Source organism: Anabrus simplex, chromosome 1 (assembly GCF_040414725.1).
Source record: "Anabrus simplex isolate iqAnaSimp1 chromosome 1, ASM4041472v1, whole genome shotgun sequence".
In the NCBI taxonomy this organism is placed as follows: Eukaryota; Metazoa; Arthropoda; class Insecta; order Orthoptera; family Tettigoniidae; genus Anabrus; species Anabrus simplex.
In genome coordinates, this window is record NC_090265.1 from 1387998982 (window position 1) to 1388018311 (window position 19330).

Here is a 19330-nt window from a genome sequence, read left to right on the forward strand (position 1 = left end):
GAAATTATTCATCTCTCTCTGTAGTTCCTGTTGAGGAATCCCGGCAATTTCATGATGAATATTATGTTTCACTTCTTATATGGTATGCGGATTCATGTTGTAGGCTACATGGCATTTTTAAAATTTACCCCAGAGATAATAATCACAAGCAGATGAACTGGGGGACCAAGGGGTCTGCAAATACCTACTAGTAACTCTCTTCTGTGGAACACATTGTGGATTTCTCTCAAGGAATTATTCGCTGTGTGAGTAGTGGCAGAGTCCTGTTGATGGAATGCAAATCACTCCCCCTGCTGGTTAATTCTACAAAAAAGTGGGTTAGTATGATATTTACTTAAGTAACAGAATCAACGGTATTCTAAAAACAAAAGAAAATGGTGTTATGATTCTTTAACCCCTGATGGCACACCATTCACAGATTTTTGCATTATGGAGAGGCACGTCATGTATGAAGTCCGATTTAACAGCACTCCAGTAATTACTGTTTCATGTACACACAACCATGAAGGTGGAATTAGGCCTTGTTTAAGCAGAGTATTAAATGTGAGTCTGATGTTGACATTTTTCAGACTCCAGTCACAAAATATGCACCTAAATACAGGATCACCTGGTTGAAGAACATGTGCCACAATTATTTTATACTGCTTTAAATATAATACGGGGCTGCGTGGCCAAGGCGGTAAAGGCGTGCTCGGTTTGCCCGGAAGGACGTGGGTTCGAATCTCTGTCAAGAAGTCGTAAAATTTAAGAAACGAGTTTTCCACTTCCGGAGGTGCATGTGGCCCTGAGGTTCACTCAGCCTACACCAAAAACGAGTACCAGGTTAATTCCTGGGGGCAAAGACGGCCGGGCGTACAGCTAACCACTCTGCCCCATCACATGCCAAGATTACGAATGGTGGAAGCCTTTACCTTCCACCCCTGCAAGGGCCTTCATGGCCTGTGCGGAGATGACTTTACTTTTAAATATAATAATTTAGTAGTCTTTTGCACTAAAGTTCCCACTTGTGCAAGACAATGAAATGACATCTAATTTTTCTTCGGTGAGAACCATACATCATTTCTTTTGGTTTGTTAGGCCGAATACTTCTAGTTTCCTGAAATTATGGACATTTTTACGACTTGGAATGTTTGCACCCGGGAATCCTTTTTGAAACAGTTCTTGAACTTCACGAGCTGGCTGAGTTAACACATATGAATTGTACATAAAGACATGCTGTGCCGTCGGAAACATAGACCCATAATAGCCTTAATGACTATTTACAGAATTAAGAAAAGAACAAAACATGCACACACTTGGGAACAGTTGAAATGCAGCTGCAACATCAGACTCATTTACAAAGTCAGCTAGAAGGGATTCACATGCACACAAAGCAAAGTTTTTAATACAATTCCTTGGAAGAATATATTTGTATTAGTCCACCTATTCAGTACAATGTTGGTACAAGGCACTTACAATTCTAAAGTGAAAGGAAGACTGAAAACATTGCTTGATGATTTAAATAACTTTTAACCTATCAACACTAAACTTTTCTGTCAATCATGTTTCTTTGCCTCATATTTCACTTCGGAAATTTTAAGGTGTCTTTATTTCATGTATACTAGCTTAAGATGCCCTAATTTTATGAGTCTACATACCATTTATTTTCAAGTGGCTTGTATCATCATTGTATTGAGCTGGCAGACCAATACAAATAATTTTTCTAAAGAATTGTATTAAACATTAAGTCAATATGGAACCAAGTAGGAGATTCATCACAAAACAAAGGCGAAGGTCAGGGTACACAACGTGATGGCATACCATGCCATTCCCTCCGCAAGGACAGGAAAGACACTGCACGTGCCAGAGTAAAACATATCTGATCACTTTGTACTGTAATATGTCCTTGTATCTTGATAGGGTGAATAGGTCATCAGCAAACACAAAGCAATTGATCTGGACACCATTCTTTTTTCCTCCAGTGTGTACATGAATCAGTATCTTTCCTGGCAAGTTTCTTGTCTCATTCACAGATTACTTTTTCTAAGGCCCGGTTTCATCAACGTGGGTTAAATATATTCTAATTTTGGGTTTGTTAGCTTAAGGTTAATATTTTAACTCATTTTTATGAGTCACACGTTTCACCAGGCTATTTCAGCAGAGGGTTAATTAACACTGTATTAATCCTCGCTGGAAACAGCTGCTGTACCGATCAAGGAGGCAGTGACTAAAAATCGGAGATTACCGGGCGAGTTGGCCGTGCGCGTAGAGGCGTGCGGCTGTGAGCTTGCATCCGGAAGATAGTAGGTTCGAATCCCACTATCGGCAGCCCTGAAAATGGTTTTCCGTGGTTTCCCATTTTTACACCAGGCAAATGCTGGGGCTGTACCTTAATTAAGGCCACGGCCGCTTCCTTCCAACTCCTAGGCCTTTCCTATCCCATCGTCGCCATAAGACCTATCTGTGTCGGCGCGACGTAAAGCCCCTAGCAAAAAAAAAAATTCGGAGATTATGAACACACTTCTCACGTGATTCTTTTGTTTATTTGTTGCGTGATATTTCGTTTTCTTCCTCAGTTCCATGGTAGATATTATTCTTTCGTGATCGTGCAGAACTGACTGCAGTGATGGAAGAAGTTCAGAAGAGAAAGAGGTGCACAAATGTTTCTACTTTAGGAAAAAACATTACTTATTGAGTTAGCCACCAAGTACCAGAGCATTATGGAATGCAAGAAAACTGATGGTGTAACATTAAAAGAAAAGTACACATGGGAAAAGTAACAGATGAATTTAATAGCATTGCTCACATTACAGGCCTTCTTGCAACTATATATCAGATTTTGAGGTTAGAACCACTGATTACGTGACAATTGACAGAAAAATAACCCTTATTAAGGTATAAAACCTTAATGCAATCAATACCTTTAGCAGAGGGGAGAGAGGTCTGTTTCGGTCTGTTGTGCGTACTAACCTCTCGCGAATTTCATTGACGACTTTACTGACGACGGTTTTTTTACAGTCTTCAGAAACTGTTCCTCAGATAGATTTTGAAAGTCTTTCCTTCTTATTATAGGCCTATTTTTGTTAGGAACACCATTTAACAAATGTAAATTAAGGAACTTTACATCAAACACATGATTTACGGCAGCCATTTTGCTTTCAACTTCAAGTTAACCGTTTAACCCAGGTGAAAGGAGGAGTTAACTTAACTCTGGCTTTTACCTAGAGTTAAAATTAATCCTCCTTGATGAAACAGAATGAATAGTCAAATTGAGAGTTAAGAGTGTATAACTCGGGGTTAAGGTTTAACCCACGTTAATGAAACCGGCCCTAACAGTTGAATAGTTCTGGTGAATGTTTTACCATCCTCTCTGACTCCAGTTTCAGTTCTTTCCTAAATTTTACTACTTATGAGCAAGTCGTTATTAAGGTTTGCTTAATCATTTCCATTTTGATGCCTACTCCAGATTTGATCAAGATGTCAAGCAGCACATACTGGTTAACTTAATTAGTATGCTTTCTTTTTCTCCACAGTACAAAGACCACTACCAGATCTTTAGAGAATAATACTCTAGTACTCTTTCCAGGCTCCATATTTACTCTATGCATGATCTTCCTTTCCTGTAGCCATCCTGATATTCATCAGTTTGATGATCTATATCCTCTACTAACCCAGTATGAAGTGCTTGGAAAGGTATCTTTATTGAAACAGGTTTGATAAAAATGCCATAGTAAATGTTAACAACTGTTTTATCACGTTTTCTTGATGGAGGGTAAACGAGTGCTGTTTTCATTTCATCAGAGATTGTTTTAGTTTCTTAGATCTTTTCCTTTTCTTGACTTAACACCTTGATAGTATTTATATTAATGCTTTCATGGCCTGTAATAATAGACATGATAATATAGCTTTTGCACTTCTACCATGTCAATAAAACGAGGTGAAATTCTCTACGTTTTGCAGAGACTTTGCTCCGCGTCCTAAGAAGAAAATCTCATCTGTTCACGAGGAAGACTTCTGTAATAATGAAAGTTTGAATTTGAGGCTAGCACACAGTGAGCGACAGTGACAAGCGAGAGTACCACTTACAATACCCCAATGGTATAGTATTCTCAAATTCAAACTGTCATTATTAGAGAAGTCTTCCTTGTGAAGACGCTGGTCAAAGTCTGAGAAATATAAAGAATTTCACCTTGTTTTCTTAACATGGCAAAAACTTGGATGGAGATTTCTCTGCCACTTTTCAGCATCTTTACTGTGATTGAGTCTTTCTCTGCAACTCTATTGTTTTTCATTTCCTCAATTATCTTCCATAATTTTCCTTGATTTGTCTTGAAGTATGTAAGCTTGTATACTGGCAAGAATTTTTCCATTTTAGAAGGTCTTAGTAATCAGTTTCCATACAAAAGGTTCTACCTGGATTTTGGATTTGTAGATAATATTTTGGCAGAATTGGTAGTGCTGCAAACAAGCAAAGAACTTGTTGCTTAGTTACATAACAAACATACAGCGTGTGTAATATTTTATGAAAATGAAATTATTGTACTATTCTTTTGGTTTTTCTTTATTGTATACTCTCGGTAAATGGATTAAGCATAAGCACCAGAAGTAACAATCTCAGTCTAATGTACAAAGGTATTAATTTGTCATGGTTGTGCCTGCTGCTACTCTAATATTTTGGTGAAATCCGTGGTTTCTCTTGGTTGCATGGCATCATTGAATGAACGGTATTATTATGTCATATTTTGACACAATGCTGAATTTGTTAATGAAACCACTTCTTTATGGGTTCATATGCTTTACTGGGTACATTTTAAGGAGCAGTAATTCATGCATTCTCTTTATTGCTAGCAGAACTAAAAGTGATTATCCGTTTACTGCCTGACGTGGAAAGAGCTGCTTCATAGAAATATTGAGTGTTCAAATCTTAACAAGCCTGCACTGTTTAACCCAAAGGCTTTCAACATTTTAATTTTTTTAGATAAACAGTAAATGCTTACTTTTGAATGCCTTTTGTGTGTGTATGTGAATGTTAAAATGACTGAAATTCAAATTTCACAGCATAAGTTTTCTTCTTGCCTTCTGTGAGCATGATGACTTTATACCGTGGGATCTATTTTCTGAACTGAGCAAGTCAGCTTGCAATTGGCAGATAGTGGGTTCGAACTCCACTGTCAACAGCCTTGAAGATGGTTTTCCGTGGTTCCTAATTTTCAAACCAGGCAACTTGCAGGACTGTACCTTAATTAAGGCCACAGTTGCTTTCTTCTCTTTCCTAGCCTGTTCCTATCCCATTATCACCATAAGACCTGTCTGTGTCAGTTGACTGCAAGGACATTCTGTGAACGTGAAATGGTTTCCCTGTTCCAGTTTTGTATTTCTGGTATTCATTTTGCTGTTCTTCAATCTCTTCCCTGCCAACATGATTTTTGTTTGAAACTGTGTATGTGTATAATAAACAAATTGAGAGCAGCAACTTGCCATGTAAGCAAAAATGAATAGAGTACACATTAAAAATAAAGACGTGGGTTCAGCATGTTCAGTTGCAGCCTTCATCGGTGAGGATAGAAAAAGAATGGCAGTAATCGTTGCTGACAAATGGAGACTAGTGAAATAAGGGATGAGGGAGATAAGCAAGACAACAGAATGGAAGCAAGGCATAGTTATCTAATGATGTTAAGACTGGATGCTTCCCTATAATTGAGCACCAGTTGATGTTCAACTTTGGGCAAGAACATGAGAAGTTGGGGGTAAATGTTTAAGAGCTTTGTGAAACAATCAGCAAATGTTGTTTGATGGTGCAGGATGTGGATGGGTACAAGATGATCTATGTTTTATATTCTGCAGGTACTGTGGGGGCCACATATTTGTTAGCTAGAATGTTGTTGGTGGTTAAGCCAATGTAAACATCTGGCAGAGTGTGCATTAAAGCTGGTGGATGATGTAGGATGAAATGCAGTTATGATGTCTTTGTTTAGGGTAAGACTTGTTGGTGATGGTGTTGGTGAAAGAGCCAGAAGGGGGTGGGAATTGTTGTGGTTTAGTTTGGTTTAGTAATATTTTATTTTACCTGGCAAGATTAAGAAGAACTTAATACTGCTCTGAAATCTTTCAAAAATAGAAAAGCATCAAGGTTAGACAATATAAATATGGAGTTGTTCAAATGTGGTGGTATCATTCTTAAATTTTGAATGTTACATTCAGTTAATATTTGTTTGGAAAGAAGAAATATACCCAAAGAATGGAGAAAAGCTAAAATAATATCACTTTTCAAGAAAGGAAATCAAAGTTTTTGCAGTAACTATCGAGGAATAAGTTTATTAAATGTTGGCTATAAAATATATGCTAAAATAAGAAACAATAGACTTAAAATCATTGCACACAATCTCTTATTGGAAGAACAATGTGGATTTAGAAAAGGAAGATCCTGTACAGATAATATATTTAGCCTCAAACAGATACTGAAGAAGAGAAGATAATTTAACTTGAATACTTACGTCGCTTTCGTCGTCTATGAAAAGGCTTTTGATATGGTAGATAGAGAACAGTTTTGGAATATAATGGTAAAAAATGGATACCCTAAACATCTTATTCAAGTTATCCAAAGTCTGTACAAAAGGACGAGAATTGTGTTAGATCTAGGATACAAACTAATGGAAGAAATATTATTTAATCAAGGTGTACGTCAGGGATGCAGCCTCTCTCCAACACTATTCAATATATATATATATAGATGAAGTAATCAGAAATTGGAAACGAATTGTGCACTCTGGAATAAAATTGAACACAAACGCATACATAAATACTATGCTCTTTGCAGATGATCAATTTATCCTGCAGGATGATGAAGATAAACTCCAGAAATCAATACATCAGTTAAACACCATTTGTAAAAGTTATAATCTTCGGCTATCCAGAAGGAAAACCAAAGTTATGGCATGGCAAGGGAAATATCCTATCAGAGTGAAGATAGTTATTGACAATCAACCAGTAGAACAAGTCTCAAATTTTAAGTACCTTGGTTGTGAAATATCTTCTAATGATGAAGATGAGGTGAAGAAGAAGCTTCATCGATTTCAATATATGTGTGGCACAATTCGCCGAACACTGAAAGGAAAAGTAAGAGAAGATACTCAACTTAAATTCTATTAGACTATGGCTGTACCAACTTTCTTATATGGAAGTGAGACATGGGTGGATAAAACAAGCTATAGGAATAAAATACAATCATCTGAAATGAGATTCCTAAGATCAGTGAAAGGATACTCCCTAAAAGATAAAATACGAAACGAAGAGATAAGACAACAATTAAATATATTCTGAGTGAATGAAAGAATATTCCAAATCAGGATAAATTGGAAAAACCACGTTCTGAGGATGGATAACGACAGAATCCAAAACTTGCCCTGGAATACCATCCTACGGGAAGAAGAGATATTGGTCGTCCTATGAAGAGATGGAATGAAATCTGAGGTCGGAACAGGCTATCAGGCTAATCCATGAAGAGGAGATAAGTAAGTAAGATTAAGGCCTTCTCTTCCATCTGATGAGGCACGGAAGTATACATATATTACATTGTATTCCATTACAGTACCGGTAATTAGATTAGATACAAATTAAATTAAATTAGTAATAATACAAAAAATGATGAGTGATGAAATAAAATTAAGTTGAAATAAATTAAATATCATAAAAGGAAAAATTCTTAAAACTAATATGATACATGTAAAAGATACATGGTATTAGCTCCCTTCCAGAAGACTGTACACGTGGAGATCACCTCAAGATACTCCAAACCACCCAGTCAGAAACCACATTGATTTTGTTCCGATTGATGGAAGATACAGGAATGGTATACATGGGGTAAAACTTGCCTGGAGCCGATAATGAATCAGATAATAACCCCCTTGTAGCATGTGCTAAGTTTGAGCTCAGAAAGATCGGTTGGAAGATCAAGATCAAGAAGAGGCCTAAATTTACTGCACTTAAGGATTTAGAAAAGCATGCGGAAGGAAAGGAAATACTTAACATTGAACTGGACAGGATCAGAGAGAGTGGGAGTGCTGAGCTCTTTGAGATGCCAGTCAAGAATGATAATAACTTTGAAGATCTATGGAAACATCTTAAGTAAGCACTCAATGTCTCACAGATATGCACACTGGAACCGAGATTCACAGTTCAGGGAACAAGAGTTGGATGACACAAGTAATTTTGGATATGACAAACTTGAGGTGAATGGTTAAAAACAGAGATCAACAACAATACAGTCACATCAGAAAAATTATACAATAGAAGATAAGAGAGGCAAAAGAAATATGAATAAGAGAAAAGTGGCTAGTAATTGAACAACTTCAGAAACAATTTATTGAATCTACATGAAAAATTGAAAAGAAGTAATGGGTAAATTTAAAACATGCTCATGTACAGTATGTCACTCTTGAGGTCAGAAGACAAACTAATTTCAGTTATGAAAGAAATGGAGGAAGATTGGATGAATTATGTTAAAAGCTTGCTTGAGGGTGTGACCTATACCTATGAAATAATCAACAGCAGGAAGACTGGACCACACATCTTGGCCTCTGATGTTGAAACAGCTGTTAAATTAATGAAATCATGGAAAACATCTGACCCTAATGAAATTTTGTCCTGAAATCTTAAAACTAATTTAAAAAAAAAAACAACTAGCACACTTATTTAACAACAGATACCTGACAGAGCATATTCTACTTGATTGGCTGAAATCATTTTTCATACCCATCCCCAAAAGGACAAATGCCAGCAGATGAAATCATACCAAACAAATGGCTGTGCGGTTTGGGTCGCTTAGCTATCAGCTTGCATTCGGGAGATGGTGGCTTCATACCCCACTGTCGGCAGCCCTGAAGACGGTTTTCCATGGTTTTCTCATTTTTTACACGAGGCGGATGCTGGTGCTGTACAGTAATTAAGGCCACAGTTGCTTCTATCCCACTCCTAGCCCTCTCCTATGCCATCATCGCCATAAGACCTATCTGTGTCAGTGTGATGTAAAGCAAACTGAAAAAAAAAAAATTAGAAAAAAAGATGGGATCATTTCAGAATGATCAGCCTAATGAACCTCATCCTCAGTATTTCTGAAAATATTGCACTACACAAAATATTCTGGAAATGTGAGGCAAACCTGAGTGGAGAATAGTTTGGCTTCCATGCAGAGCTGGGAACACAAGAAGCATTATTTAGCTTGCTGACTCTTTTGCACAATTGCAGAAATCAAAGAAAAGATGTATATGTGACCCATTGTGCAGAAAGAGACCCAAAGTCAAGAGTGGAAGTTTCTCAGCAGAGCTGAACAAAAGTATCTGGGGTGTAAAAATTGCATTTTTATGTTTTAACTTCTTGTGTTTACTGTGGGTCTTCATAACAATTTAAGTTACACAGCAGTTCGAGTCTTCACCACTCAGTGCTATGAAAACTTTGTTCTATTGGTAAGAAAATGAGTGAAAGCTGTAATTATTGTTTGTTTTTTTCTTCTCAAAATACATTTTTCTTAATAGCAACAGTCAGCATTAATATCTTTTGAAATATTGCACCTAGAAGCATGTTGTTTTTTTTATGCTCAGTATCTTATGCCAATTTTAGAACCACAAAAATCTCAAAAATGAAAAATCCTTAATTTTTTTTGCTATTTGCTTTACATTGCACTGACACAGATAGGTCTTATGGCGACGATGGGACAGGAAAGGCCTAGGAATGGGGAAGGAGGGAGCTATGGCCTTACTTAATGTACAGTCCCAGCATTTGCCTGGTGTAAAAATGTGAAACCACAGAAAGCCATCTTCAGGGCTGCCGACAGTGGGGTTCGAACCCACTATCTCCTGGATGCGAGCTCACAGCTGCACACCTCTGCGGGCCAACTCGCCCGGTAAATCTGACTTTAGGTCCCTTCCTGCACAACGGGTCACATATATATGTTTCATAGATTGTCAGTTCCTTTGATTGTGTGATCTGATGCGCATTCTAGGGACAAGGGAATAGATGGAGAAGATCTATCCTTCATTAGAAACCTACCAACAACAAGAGGTTTCAGTGTAGTTTGGGAGCTTTGAGAAACACTCATTAAACTTTGTGCGAGACAGCATTGTGTGTTGTCCTTTTTTTTAAACCTGTATTCTGATGAGGTATTCCAGAAGACATTACAAGACGCAGAGGATGGCATTAAGTTTAATGGAAGACTGTAAAATAATTTTAGATATTCAGATGACACTCATCCTTGCTGATAGCCCTGAGGTTCTTTGGTGTTGAAGAAGTCTTTGGGTTGTAAAGTCAGTGCTGAAAATACCAAGGTTATGGCTGTCATTCGAAACAGTGATGCTCACATAGGTCTGAATATCTATGGCAAAAAAGTTGAGCAGGTTTGGAAATGTAGATATCTAGGCTGTTGGATCACTGACAATCTTGGTCCAGACTTAGAGACCATAACAAGAATTCAACTGGTTCGAGCAAGCTTCCTGAAGATGAGAAGCCTACCCTGCAACAAAAGCCTTTCCTTGGAGACAAGACGTAAGTTTGTGAAGTGCTATGTATACTGAGTACTTTTATATGGTGCTGAGAATTTGACACTGAAGAGCAATGCATTGCACAGAGTAGAAGCTCTTGAAATGTGGATTTTTCAGAAGAATGCTTTGCATTTCTTGGATTGATCGTACCACCAATAAAGAAACCCTAAGGCAAATGCAGAAAGGTTGAAAACTTAATAATATTGTCAAGAAACTTAAGATGGCATCTGTTGGGCATAGAATGAGGAATGACAAATACAACTTTCAAAGCTAATTGAAAAGGCAAAATTGAAGGTCAGTGTGGCCCATGTTAAAGAACGTATTTGTGGATGAGAAACTATGCTGGGTTTGTTCGCAGATATTTCACAAAGCATGGCAACCAGGTAAAGAGAAAAGAGTGTTGGGGCTAGTTCACAGCCCTGCTTCAAATCATGAGTAATTGGAAAAGCTTGAGATGTTATTTTGATGTATAACTTGTCCAAACATGCTGTCATGAAGTGTCTGGACTTAACTTCCAGGCAGGCAAAGCAGATCATGGTACAGAATCAAAGGCTTTTTCCAGATCATAAAATACCTAAACAGTGGTTTTTGTTGCCCTCTACATTTTTCCTGAAGTGTTTGCACAGAAGATCATATCAGTTGTGCCTCTGGAAGCTCGGAGACTACACTGAAATTCAGGGAGAATCCTCTCAGTAATAACTTAGAGGTGGCTAAACAGAATTTCTGAAAGGACTTAACCTGCTATGGATAGCAAGAATATACCACGATAGTTTCCACATAAACCCAACACCTTTCTTGAATATGTTGATGATAATGGCATTTTTGAGATCTCCAGATACTTTTTGGGCTTCCCACCTTAACAGAATAAGTGTGAACAGTTTTAAAGATAAGCCTCCACTTTGAATCAGTTCCAGAGATACATTGTTTGGTCCAGGTGCCTTTTTATATTTCAGCTTATTTAGTGCCTCGTTGAATTCCCGAGATGTTGGTGGCACTGCTATCCATGGGTGTTGGGGTTGTTGTGGAAGGTTACAGAGAAAATCCTCAGCAGCGGCAGAGCTTCATTTTAGAAGAGTGTAAAAGTGTTCCTTCCAATGCTGTCAGTAAGGAGTAGCATTGTCGGCCGATAGTACCTTGGTTTTCTGAGCATTGATGGTTAAAACAATTGTAAGCAGAGTGAGTTGGTCACTCGGTTAGAGTCTTGTAGCCGTGAGCTTGCATTCAGGAGAGATGGTGGGTTTGAATCCCATCGTCAGCAGCCCTGAAGATAGTTATCTGTGGTTTCCCATTTTCACACCAGGCAAATGCTGGGGCTGTACCTTAATAAAGGTTATGGCTCCTACCTTTCCCATCCTTGCATCACCAAAAACCTTTGATGTGTTAGTGCAGCATTAACCACTAGCACAAAAACTTAGCACACTTGAAACATTTGACAAAGTGTTGTACTGTATGTAGCTTATTGGGTGTAAAAGCAGGTGATGCAAGGTCATCAGCATACTGCATTTCAGTTATGTTGGTAACATTGGTTAATTGCTGTGAGTGAAATCTGGCCACTTTGAAGAGTCCTCCATCAAAGCGATACGTAATCACTATACTTGGGGTTATTATAAGCTATAACTTTCATTTTGTTCCGTATTGAAGTACAATTATTGTTGTGGAATCTTGCTTCGTCTGTAAATAAGGGAGTCACTAGAAAAGCAGGATCACTGTCCACATAGTGTAGGATCCATTGACAGAACGCCACCCGGGCATCAAAATCATGACCATGGAGCTCCTGGTGTAAGTGCATATGTTACGGATGAAACCGGTGGGTATGCAATATCCGTATAACAGATGCTCGGCTGATGTTTGTCTCCTGTGCATTGGCCCATGTGCTAGTATGAGGGTTACACTGGATAGCGTCAAACACGACCTCTTCATTGTCAGCAGTCGCCCCTGGATGATCTCGAACAGGCCATGTCCTTCCCGGGGATGCAGTATCCCACAGGCATCTTTCCACACTCCGAAATGTCGTGCCCGTCGGTTGTCATGTATCCGGATAGCATTCTTGTTACAGGCGTTGTGCCTGGTATGCATTCTCTTTAGCTTCTCCGTAGATAAGTAACATATCCACGTACTCATAGCTGGAATACATCTCAAGGCATTGAATAAACTTTGTGTTGTGAATTGCTTCGAAGGAGGGGAGTTCGCGCAGCTATATTACCTGCCATCACATGGTGTTATAGTTCCAGTGGGGCATACTTTGCCCTCCCTGTTGTCTACGAAGCCTGGAACATGTACGACGTAGCTAACTGGCCACAGACCATAATCTCCTCATCCTCGTCCAACTGAGCACCATACCCATTGCAGCAATACATACGGTCTTTTACAGGGTCAAATAAACAAATCAGTCGTTGGAAGCTATCAAGTATGCAACCTTACCACATCCCAGGCAGCTGGCTGTTAAAGAAAAATTCTTATGTGGAATTCAGACCTCCTACCTTGAGCAATGTCCACTACCACATATCTCCCCGTCTGCTTGCCATGTGAGCTACTGCGACACTTGACCTATGGTGCCCACTTCCCAGGTTATACAGTACCATGCTCCCGGTCTGTGCAAGGTACGTGTTTTGCGTATCTGTACTCATTTTACGGGTTCATTCGAGGTACCCATAATGAATTAATAGTGGCTCTCACAATTCCTGCTGTCTTCTAGCTGTTATATTACCCCGGTTTATGGAGAGGGACCAATGTCTTTCAGACTTGCAGTAAATGTGAAGAGATCCATAAAACTGGTTCGCAAAGGGCTGGTGGACCACCCGGTATATGCTGGAGTTGTTCGCAGCATGGAAATGGCACTGACCTTCCTCTCTACCCTTCTGAAAGATGATATAGTATTACCCAAACCAAAGTCTACAATTTTTCCTACAGTAGTCAGTCTGATTTCACCCTGGACAGCAACATCGGTCTGTAGTTTCGCAAGCTTGTGGATGATGAGTGCTGTTCTTCTCTCAGGTCTGTTGTTGTCTCCTAAATCAAGGAATGTTCTGATGTTCTACGTTCCAAATACAATTGTGTGATAATTTGTGGTCAACCACATGTTGAGTCCATGTTACCTGTCCAATCAGGTAAGTATGTGACTACTAATGTTAAGCCCGTATTTTCTAGGGTCTTGCCCATTTGGAGTGGGTAGTGGTGATCCTAAATAGGCCTACCCAGTCACAGATGGAGGACCGATTTCCTGAGTAGTCACAGATGGAGGACCGATTTCCTGAGTAGTCACAGGGTCTCGGAAAGATGACCATCACACATCTGCCTTCAACATGCAAGTCCTGTTTCACCAAAAATCTACTTCCACCATCCTTATCCTGTCACCTTTGGACTTGAAGAGCATGAATGAAGCAGCAGAAAAACTGCCGCTGGCATATTTTCGTTTAAGGTGGATCACAACTTGCCAGGAAGTGACTCACAGATTGTGATCCTGGAGCGATATCCTGCAGCATGTAGGGAATGAGACTTGCAGGATTGTAGACTGTGATTGCAGCAAACTGCTGCAGTCTCTAGATATAACTGAGGTGTGCCTTTGCAGCCAGGAATACTGTAAGAATACACTATGTGAAACAAAAATAGCTACATTTTAAATTCCATTACAAAAAGAAAGATGTTTTATGAAAAATTTGCTTAATACTATAGAGCGTTCCAACCTTAAATTGCAGTACAGCGTAGATGGAGCGCGCTGTTGCGAAATCGACTCGTGAAGATCACTCTCGAGTGTGACTCAAACAGAGCGTCACAGTTCCATATTTTTCGTTTGTAATTTTGTAATTTTTAGTTCATTCATTCATAAATTAATATATGTAGGATGGCAAAATAAATACAACATCCCTTAATCACTGGCGTTGCTCTCAGACATTGGACGTACACCTTCTAACATTTCTGCAAGGCCTGATGTTCCCGCTTTGGATGAAACGGTTTCGGGAGATGAACTTGAGGATGATCCGGACGATGAAGAAAGTCGTATTAAAAAATTTTCATCGTCTACATCGTCCTGTAATTCGTCTGCTTTCCACAAAACTCTTTCATTTTTCTTTACTTCGTTCACGTAATTTGCCCAATTGCCTTACGTTTTCATGGCATAAACATTTTAGTTCAGCATTTGGAACAAAACCATGTTCATTACTTGCGTGGTCTAAGGCAAATCATGGTCCTCGGCTTCAAAAGCGGCCTGCCGTGCACTTTTCACTGTCGTATCCTTCCATTCTTTTGTCACTGTCTGCCCAATATTTACCCACAATTAATCTGTGTAAATTATAGCTTTATTTCTTGCCCTCAAACGTTGTATCTCCCCGAGATATCTGTGCCTCCAATTAATAATTTCATCGGTTTCAGTGAAAGCTGCTTTATTACCCCGTCTTAAATAACGAAAGCCTATATCATGTAAGAAGCGATACAACGTAGTTTTGGAAAATCGTGGCAAAGAATCTTCTCCATTTATGCGACTCAAAATCACGTTCAATGTCGGTGGTGTGTTAGCAAATAAAAAAGAGTGAACCACCCGACGCATCCACTCCTAACAATTTCATCATATTTAATTTTTCTGTCGTCCTTCTCTCTTTTTTTCCCCGAGAGTTCGCAAAGGAACATGTGTGTGTTCCTTCCTTATAGCATAGATTGTTCTTTCGGAACAACCTGTAGCTTTAGCTGTTTCACTGATTGCGCTGCTCATATTCGTAGTCTTTAAAAAATAAACCAGGACACTCATTATAACATTGCGTTCTTTTCTTTTTAATTTGACGATCCATTATACATCCTTCTGCACTTTTTCTTCGAACTAAGAACTATACATACGAGCACGAACTGACAACTACACAGACTACACAAACACAATCCACTTGTCCTCAAGAACTATACATTTATCACTGATCTTGTCCGGTTCCGTGGCTAAATGGTTAGAGACCCGCAAAACATGGGAGAAGGAAAGAGACGGAATTATCCCATTACTGCTGTACTGCAATTTAAGATTGGAACGCTCTATACTTAAAAATCCAAGAAAGCAGCTTGCTTGCCTTCACTTCTCAAGGTCACAGCTTCTTCATGATGACTCTTACAGTAATCCCGGCTGGAAAGGAACACGTCAGTTATATCTAGAAACTGAGGCAGTTTGTTGCAATCCCAGAAAGGTATAAAATAACATTTTGGTGGGTTTTTCCCCTCAAAATTAATGGGATAACACTCTTTGAATAGTATTCAGGGCTTTTTTTTTTCTTTTTTTCTTTTTTTTTCTTTTTTCACTTTTTAGTTTGGAGCAACAAGTGACCACGATCTGCTTACCACAGACTGTAGTAGCAAATAAACGAAGGGAGTTTTGGGCACATTGGAATATTTACGAATGGTATAGCACTAGTATCAGACCTCTAAAACACCTTGTGGTTTTTTACCACCACTACTGTTACTATTCATTACATTCACACAATTACTCTTGAAATTAGTTGAGCGCCAGCCGCTGTAGTAAGCGACAAATTTAGAGAACATATTTCTTATATTTATTATTCTCAAGACGTGGGGTGATAAACTCACACACCTGGCAATATACAGGAATATGGATCAGGACATATGTAGTTTTTTTTTTGTTTTTTTTTTGCTAGTTGCTTTACGTCGCACCGACACAGATAGGTCTTATGGCGACGATGGGACAGGGAAGGGCTGGGAGTGGGAAGGAAGCGGCCGTGGCCTTAATTAAGGTACAGCCCCAGCATTTGCCTGGTGTGAAAATGGGAAACCACGGAAAACCATCTTCAGGGCTGCCGATAGTGTGGTTCGAACCTGCTATCTCCCGAATACTGGATACTGGCCGCACTTAAGCGACTGCAGCTATCGAGCTCGGTCATATGTAGATTGTGGTTGCATTTCCATAATTGAGGATTATACTTGGAAATGGAATCAATTACTATTATTACAAGAAAACTGAACTCATGACTATAAGTCACAGTTAACTTGCATTACTTTAATTGAATAATATAAAAAATACCCTGTGAGATTCGTTGTTACATACAAGGACACCTGATATAAATTTAAAAACTATTGGCATTTTACGTGAATTATATTTATATCACTCCTGATTAATTTCTTATTCATGTTATTTATGTATAACATGCCTGGTGCTGTAATTACCTTATGTCTGCAACCACCGCTGTTGAACTTTGTACTGCAAGATCTACCCCGTCTGGTTTGTAGTCAGTTATCTCATCTTCTTGCATACTTGGAGTTGACCTACTGTCCCTATCCGAGTTTAATGACCTCTATGTGGTCACGTCCACTGATATTTATTGTCAGAAATTGGAAGACTTTACTGAAGAACCTGTAATATTCAGGCATGGTGTCTACTCTAGTTTCACACGTCCTGGTAGCTCCCATAAAGACTGTTGATATAAATACAACAGTTCTATGTGATGTTAGATGTATCTAAATATGATTCAATTCTCGAACTAAGTTTGTGAATTACATAATAGAATTCAATAAAGAATTCGAAGTACACTGACGACGTTAAGCCTTGAGCCAGTGCTACTGAACAGGATTAGGTTATGTGCCGGCACCATGTTTCATCCTCTCATTTCTTACTATCATACAGTATATCACATCATACATTTAACCTCATTAAATCCTCTGATGAGGTTGATGTCAGGAAAGGTATCCAGTCGTAAAAACTTGCTACGAAGATTCATCTCACTTCATACTAGACCCCATAGAGAAACGGGACATGGGTTGGACATACATATGAATACACCTACTTACAGTGTGATCAAAGGTTCAATCCCAACTTTAATCTTAATTAAATTTCAGAAAAAATCAATATCCTCTTCAATAAATTAACTTCATGTGAAATTCTAGAAAAAACAAAACATCTATTACATGCCACGGACAAGAGATTGCTCCTCCTTTGCCTTCATATCTACCACTCTGCGTGAAATAACTGGTGCATGTGCAGCAAAGTAAAAGGTAAGACCTGTCAGTCGAGATTACAGAGGATGACCCCACTATAGGTAAAGACTGCCAGGCAAAGACCCATTGTGAGGACAAGATAATTATTAGTGAAGTGTTGTCATTCATTGTCCAGTATAATTGTGTGCATGTGTTTTTGTGTGCTGACTGGGTCATCCTCGATTAAATGTTTTATTTGTAACAAATCATTTGTTCTTTTCCATTACGTGGGTCTGTCTGATAAATCTGTTTGGCTTCTGTTGTTAGGTTTTGTAATGAGTCTTTTTCTGGGTGTGAGTCGTTAGCCCTACACACAACCTTCAATGTGAAGGACCACGACATCCTACTTATTCTGGATCATCACCTGTCCAGCATGGGAGAACCTATCAGTAGCTAAGCTACTGCCGGCATAGCTCTAGGATCATGTACTCAAAGTTACGATTTTTAAACTGCAGGAACATGTGTGCTGAAGTATTAGGTACTGAGGTCGATATCTGCAGTCGCTTAAGTGCGGCCAGTATCCTGTATTCGGGAGATAGTGGGTTCGAACCCCACTGTCAGCAGCCTTGAAGATGGTTTTCCATGTTTTCCCATTTTCACACCAAGCAAATGCTGGGGCTGTACCTTAATTAAGGCCATGGATGTTTCCTTCCCACCCTTTCCTGCCCCGTCATCGCCTTAAGACCTATCTGTGTCAGTGCAATCTAAAGCAACTTGAAGTATGTATTTATGTTGGGTATTCAGCCCAAAGGCTGGTCGGATCCTCAACAGGTTCACCATTAGCTGTCATAGATGGCCTAGGTATCACTGAAGAGGCGTACTAGAGATATGAGGAGTGAGGTAGTTTCCCGTTGCTTTCCTCACTGAGCCAGAAGTTGCTATTGCACATCAGTCTGCCAAGTCCACTGAAATGCGTGCATCAACTGACCCTATGAGCGACATTTTCACACTATTCATAGCAGGGACTGGCTGCATAACTTGGAAGTATTATGTTCATCAAAAGAAACAGCGTTGCCATATCCGATAATGGGAAATAATAAATCTTTTCAATAAACCTACGTATTTTCTGTATGACAAACTGTGTTATACTAGTATTGAAGTTTGCCAACTTCACATCCCGTGAACATGGTTATCGGCCAGTTAACCAAGTAAAAAATTATGGTAGTAATGGTCTGGGTTATTCTGTTACAGGAAAAGACAAGCAAAATTACAGAAAGAACTTGAAGAAGCTGCAAAAGAGGCAAGACCTATATCACCTGAACGACAAAGAGAGGGCTCTGTACCTTTCTTTACCAGCACTCTTCCTACTAAAGTCACAGCCAGATTTGTAAGTAGTGAGTCATCGTCTTAAGTGTTAAATGTGTTGTGATATTATATTGTACCAGATTGGTAATAAAATATTTATTTTTGTTTTAAATGCACTTTTTCCACTATACATGATAAGAGGTATGAAATAAGAATGAATGTGGTATCAAAAAATGCACAGATTTTTTATTACTGCGTGATGGTTACGAAAACAATGGCAATTTGAAGTTTAGTTTCAAGAAAAGGAATATAATATAGCACAGAGGTAATGTGATTTTCTTTATAGGCTGTTACAGATGCTAAGCATTTCTGCCAGCTATCAATGAGTAACTTGGTGTCAGTCCATGAGAAAGATTCCTTAAAAACATAGTCGTGAAATATAATTTTTGCATTATCTGTATTTCTAAGATTGTTCTTAGATAGTCATTCAGATACATTAAAAAGTGGTAATTTGAAGATTCTATGTCAGGAGAGTATAGTGATTGGGTGAGGGTTAGTCCCCAATTTTTCTGACTTTTTTTCTAATTTTTTTTGTTGCATCATTCTTCTCATTTGCA

General features: G+C 38.8%; 1 protein-coding gene across 2 annotated transcripts in view; it reads left to right on the forward strand.

The window, feature by feature from the left end:
• LOC136878923 (autophagy-related protein 16-1) overlaps window positions 1-19330 on the forward strand; it is a 415189-nt gene that overhangs the window by 88501 nt on the left and 307358 nt on the right. For both annotated transcript variants that reach the window (XM_067152540.2, XM_067152549.2), the window contains one exon: window positions 18660-18795. In XM_067152540.2, the coding sequence (XP_067008641.2) occupies window positions 18660-18795 (136 nt within the window). The remainder of the gene's footprint in view (window positions 1-18659; window positions 18796-19330) is intronic.